Genomic DNA, 6,684 nt, shown 5'->3' on the forward strand with positions numbered 1-6,684 from the left:
TTGATTATTTCTCAAGAGTCATGTCAGTAGCTAATAAGATGAGAAATTATGGAGAGGATATGCACGATGTTAAAGTGATAGAGAAGATTCTTCGATCATTGACTGAGAAGTTCAATTATATTGTTTGTTCAATTGAGGAGTCAAAGAACATTGATCAGCTTTCAATTGATGAGCTAGAAAGTTCATTAATTGTTCATGAGTAGAAATTTCATAGGAATAGTGGAGAGGAACAGGCGCTGAAGATAACACATGAGAATAGTTCAGGAGCAAGAGGTCGTGGTAGAGGAGGTTTTCGAGGAAGAGGAAGAGGATGTGGCAGACAACAATTTGACAAACCCACAGTGGAGTGTTATAATTGTCACAAACTTGGACATTTTCAATAGGAGTGTCCAAGTAATGAGACAAGAGCAAATTTTGCAGAAACTCAAGAAGAGATGTTGTTAATGGCATGCGTGGATGTGAACAAGGACAACAAGGAAGATATGTGGTATCTTGACTCGGGTTGCAGCAATCATATGTGTGGAAAAAAAGAATATTTCTTAGATTTGAATGAAAATTTCAGAGATTCTGTGAAGTTGGGCAACAACTCAAGCATGGCTGTAATGGGAAAGGGTAACATCAGGTTGCAAGTGAATGGAACAACACAAATTATTACCAGAGTTTTCTATGTACCTGAATTGAAGAACAACCTGTTGAGCATTGGGCAATTGTAGGAAAAAGGGCTTACTGTTCTGTTCCAATATGGAAGGTGCAAGGTGTTTCATAATGAGAGATGTTTGATCATGGATACGAAGATGTCTGCAAATCAAATGTTCATATTGCAAGTTATATATCAACATATAACATCTGTTTGTTTCAATACAATTACTGAGGATCTAGTGCAGCTCTGGCACTGCAGATATGAACATTTGAGTTTTATGGGTTTAAAAACTCTTCAACAAAAGGCAATAGTGAATGGTTTACCAGAACTTAAGACTCCTTCAAGGCTATGCAAGGACTGTTTGGTGGGGAAGCAGCACAGGGATTCATTTTAAAAAAGAAGCAGCTGGAGAGCTTCCCAAATCCTTCAGTTGTTACACGCTGATATTTACGGATCAATCAAACCGATCTCCAACAGCAAGAAACGGTATTTACTTACCTTTACTGATGATTTCAGTAGAAAAACATGGGTTTTCTTTTTGACAGAAAAATCCGAAGCCTTTGATGTTTTCAAAAGATTTAAGATCCAAGTGGAAAAAGAGAAAAACACACCGCTTCAAACGCTGCGAACTGATCGAGGAGAAGAGTTTACATCACAAGCATTCAATAATTTTTGTGATGCAAATGGTATACAGAGAGAATTGACAGCCGTATACACACCACAACAAAACGGAGTCGCGGAACGAAAGAACAGAACCATTATGAATATGGTACGAAGCATAATTTCAGAAAAGAGAGTCCCCAAAACCTTATGGCTTGAAGTGACACAACTTAAAAGTAATTTTTAACTCTCAAGTATAAGAGTGTCTTGTTGTATTATAACTCGGTGAGTCCGAGGTCGATCCACAGAGAAAAGATTTAATTAGTTTATTTTATTTTATCTAAAAATTAAAATTAAAATTTGAATATAAACAACTTAATTTAAATGAAACTATGGAATTGAACTAGTTAGGGTTATGGATCCACTCTTAGAAATAAATAAAACTTAATAAATTCTTTTTGCCAATTTTTTTTAGATTTATTACCCAAAAGATTAATTATACAAATTATTATTATTTTCCCTTTAAATTTTATGATGGATTAAGTATTTATTGTGCCAAAATTTAATTTGTCTACAATAAGTCAAAATACCATTTCACCATGCCTTATATTAAGATCTTAAGAATTTATTGTGCCAAATTCATTTGTTTGTCTACAATAAATCAAATTTTCAAAATATAAAACATGTATAAAATTAAATAGAAAATAATTTAATTTATAAAATTAAACATAGAATTTGATTAAATCATATTTATTTCTTAAGAGTTTCACCTTCCCCTAACTAATATTATTTAGTTAAGCATAATTAAAATAAAAAGAAGTAGTAAAATTGAATTACTTATAATTAAAAGAAATAAAAACAACTAAAATTGGAAATAAAACTAATTTTATTAATGAAAATAATTATACAAAATATTAAAAACACACCTGGAAATCAAGATTACAAGGAGATGGAGAGAATTTGAGAAGAAGAGAGTTGTAGAGAGATGATTAAAACATAAAAATGAGGCCTTATTTATAGAAAAATAAATTCATAATCCAGTGCTTTGTGGTCCATCATAGGCTTCATGCATGTGCTCCTCACAACCCTTAGATCAAGATCCAATGGCTAGTCAAACTTCAAAAGTCAACATCACACATGGCATCATTTGACTCGTCCGATTTGCCCAAAGAACGGTTGAGATTTGGCGGGTTAATGGGTGGATCGGGTCGACCCAAATACAAAGATTCGGATCCTCCAACTTGCTTCACCAACCATTGCCACGTGGCACAATCATGGCCATTGAATCATGAACGGTTGAGATTTAGTCAAGATTGCCAGTTATCCCATGCACTCATATCTATTGTAAGCTCATTTCATCATCCAATCAGTGCTCGGTCAACAGGAAAAGTCAACTTTTTTTACACAAGCCCAATTTTAAGCCGATCTTGACTGATCTTAAGGTTTTCGGACCTCCGGAATCCAAATTTGACCTCCGTTTATTTGTTTGGAGCCTCGAAGTACGTGAAATTAATAATTTTCCTAATAAACACATAAAAATACACAAAATTAAATATATTTAAAACATAATTAATAATTCATAATATATTACATAAACACAAATATAAATTATAACATAAGCATAAAATAACATATTATCGCTTGATAATTAAACAATTTTTAATACTAATCACACCCCCCAACCAGCTTATTGCTAGCCCTCTAGCAATTAAAGCGTTATATTAAGATTTATAAAATTCACATGCAAGTTAATAGTTGTTCATCTATCCTCTAAATTACCAAATAAATGAACTCTCCCAAATTCCTTTACCACATTGATGTTCACTCATTATCCAGAATATCATCAAACCTTCTTTTGTGCTCAAGTAATTAACACAATACTTATAGGGCTTCATTAAAAGAAAAACAACATTTTCGTTCTAAAATTCATTAGAAATTATATCTTTAGGCAATAGATTATTCACACATTTTTTTTTATATTACATTTCTAACCCGTTTAGCGAGCTTTAGGTCAGTGACTCCCAGACCAGTTGGCCTTAGGGCACTAGGTGTTGAAGCACCCCTACGGACTTAATTACTCGGGTTTCTAATAAACAAACAATATATCTATTACCCATGTAGCGAGCTTTAGGCCAGTGACTCCCAGACCAGTTGACCTTAGGGCACTAGGTGTTGAAGCACCCCTATGGACTTAATTACTCGGGTTTCTAGATATAACAAAATTAAAAACATTTTTTTTTTGATTTTTTGATTTTTTGATTTTTTTATTTTGGAAATATACACTTTCTACTACCTTAGATACTATTCCTAATAAATCAAAAGAACTAAATGCTGTAAAATTTTAACTTACAACCCACTAGTATGTGTCATAATGTGTGTGTGAAGAATGATTCAATAATACCTGTTAAATGAGTAAACAATTAAATAACTTAATAACTAAGTGGAGAGTTCACAAATTTGAGTAATTCAAAGAAAAGGGAACAAAAACAACTTACTATGAATCTCAAAATCAAAATATAATACAACAAGACTATTAGGATGCGTCTCAAAAGTCGTGACTCTTTACACGGCCATCCTAGACAGAAAACAATTTTTTTTTTTGGTTTTTTTTTAACAAAGAAAAGAAAAGAGAAAAGAGAAATACAACACACATATTTAAAACATACGTCAATTATCCCCACCCCACAACCTAATCTAAACATTATCTTAACATTTTATAATTTTACAGATATGCAAAAAAATAAAAATAAATAAATAAATAAAAATAAAAGAGAATAATAAAAGAAGAAGAAGAAGAGATCTCACCTGAACTTGATGCAGAAGCTTAAAAGTAGATAACAAAGATGAAGAAAAAGTCAATTTTTTTTTGTTTAACAACACTCTTAAGATTAAGAAGATGCGTTTCTAGAGAGACTACATTCTCTATATCCTGCCATCTTTGACTCAAATTTGTCCTAAGTTAGTCTTTACAGAAAAAAAAAATGTTTTTTTTTGTTTTTTTGTTTTTGTTTTTTGTAAACACATAACCAGGACCAAGACATTCCACAATTATCAACTATTCCCTCCCCCCAACCTGAAAAAGACATTGTCCTCAATGTTTTTAAAGGAAAGAGAAAGAGTGTAGAAGATATCACATGAACACTACAACAGAAAATATTTACAAACGGAGAGTTAAATCTAAATCGCACTTCTTATTACTGCTACTGTTACCGTTACCATCATTAGTCGACCAATTCAGTGCAACAGTCTGTGGATCTGGCTCTGGTGTATAAGTTTGTAAAAGATCAAGTAACTCATTAGCAGTAGAAGCAGAGATAAATAGTTTTTTTACAGAATGTGGAACAAAATGATTCTTTATTGCATGATTAATAAAAGTTAGCAAGCCGTCATAAAAATTATTAACATTTAACAAACCGATGGGTTTTTGATGAATGTTCAAGTGGGCCCAAGATGCAAATGTAATTAGTGCCTCAAAAGTTGCAAGATCTCCTGGCAAGAAAATAAAAGCATCAGCATGATTCATCATTTCAGATATTCTCTCTTGCATACTTGATACCACTAATTCTTCTCCAATTGGTGGGCCAGACATGCACACTAGCGGTTTCATGGGTTTTGGGATAATGCCGAGTACTTGGCTTCCTCTGGTAAAAACAGCTTCTGAGACAAGTCTTGATAACCCTCGTTCACCTCCTCCATATACAAGATGCAGTTTCCTCTCTGCTATGACACGACCAAGATCTACAGCTGCCTGAACGAACTCTTTGTACTTTCCATAGTGAAACCCAGAAAGCACACAAATGTTTTTGAATTGTTTACTCGAAGATGATGCCATTGGACTAATTTTTCAAAAACAAGTTGTGAGTGTTTGAAAAATGAGCTCATATTTAAAGATCTTGGTAACATAAATAATGAGAAACAGCTGTAAATGGGTTGGCAATATTTGTCAAATGACGAGTAAAGCTCGTGGCTCAATAATTCAAAAACAAACAGTAAAAAGAAAGTAATGATTAAAAAAAGCAAACAGTAAAAGAAAACCAAATATTTATTAAATACAAAATCACATCGCTAAATGCAATAATGCAAATGATAAAATAACAGTAAAGTAAAATAACAGTAAAGTGAAAGGATATTTACTGGTAGTTGTGATTGTGGCTCACATCTTCCTCTGGTTTTACGTCCAGTAACGGCTTGAACGCCCTCTATGGGTCGAGGATCGGCTTCCCATCCAGTTTTCTTATAAACTGGCAAACAGGGTCTTTTTGAGTCAGATTCCCAAGACTTAACTGTGCACTTTGTTTTTGGAATAGTATCCACAAATTGTAAATCTCACGTTGCACAATTCCGCTTCGATGCGTCTCAAGAGATCGTAAGATATCATCCAACGATTCTTTACTCATGCCATCTTTAACGAATTTAATTTTATCTTCACGAGTATCAGAAACCATTCCTAAAGATTTACAATCTGGTCGTTTGCAACCAAGTCTCACACAGTTATGACATTTTGAGCCAAGTCGTTTAGCTCTCCTTTTCTTAGCAAACGTACTTTTACCAAAACCAGGCATGTAAGAAACAAATTGACCAGAAAACTCACCTGCTAATCGGACCTTTGCTTCAATTAACCAACGAATGTCAGAAGGAATGCCATTGATCATTAACAAACGCAATCGTTCACAACGAGCTTTGTAAATTTTCCTGAGGGCATTCTGAGGGAGAGAAGGAAAATGCTTATGGAGTTTATGTTGTATTTCTTCCATGTTTGATTTTGGGGTTTCAGTTATTGTGGGAAACTGAAGATACCGACTTAAGAAGTCACGGAGTACCGTTATCCGCCATTTATACGGGAAAATAAATCAAAACACACCAAAATCAAATCTGCAAAATCAAATCAAGCGTGAAAGCGAGCAAAAAGAAGCACACAATATAAAAGGAAAATGAACTTACATTCGTCCTCTCATTGAGTTAACCTCAAGCTCCATTTGAAATTCATATATGCCACTCTCTACTGTTCTGAGTTGTCCCTCTAGATCCTCAACATAGGACACGAATTCTGGTGGTTGCAGATCCCAAAGTGGATGTGATTTACAGCTTTGTATCAGGCCTCTTAAGTGAAATTTTATACGCCGAAATCTTTTAAGATGTGCGAACAGGTATTTTCTCATTGAGGTGCTCATGATGTAAAATGAAAATTGATGAGAGAATGTACAACTGTCAAACAAACACGCTTACACAAGAAAAACAATGTTAAAAAAAAAACTATGTACAGTGCATCAATCTAAGGAAAAAAAAAAGTCAAACAATGAAACGGTAAAATAATAGTAAAACAAAAAAAAATCATTAAAAACTTAATCAAGAACTGGTGGGTCATCCAAATTAATTTCGGTGTCCTCGTCACGTGGGTGATGTTCCAGATATGGTTTTAATCTTTGACCATTAACTTTAAATGT

At 33.5% G+C, this 6,684-nt stretch overlaps 1 protein-coding gene across 1 annotated transcript in view; it reads right to left on the minus strand.

Annotated features, from left to right (window-relative positions):
* Positions 1-4,397: 4,397 nt before the first annotated feature.
* LOC112100886 overlaps positions 4,398-6,684 on the minus strand; it is a 7,507-nt gene continuing 5,220 nt past the window's right edge. Inside the window, exons 10-11 of the mRNA XM_024190752.1 lie at positions 4,928-5,076; positions 4,398-4,501 (exon numbers count right to left, since the gene is read on the minus strand). Of these exons, the coding sequence (XP_024046520.1) occupies positions 4,398-4,501; positions 4,928-5,076 (253 nt within the window). The remainder of the gene's footprint in view (positions 4,502-4,927; positions 5,077-6,684) is intronic.

Source organism: Citrus clementina, unplaced genomic scaffold, assembly GCF_000493195.1.
Source record: "Citrus clementina cultivar Clemenules unplaced genomic scaffold, Citrus_clementina_v1.0 scaffold_2, whole genome shotgun sequence".
Classification (NCBI taxonomy): Eukaryota; Viridiplantae; Streptophyta; class Magnoliopsida; order Sapindales; family Rutaceae; genus Citrus; species Citrus x clementina.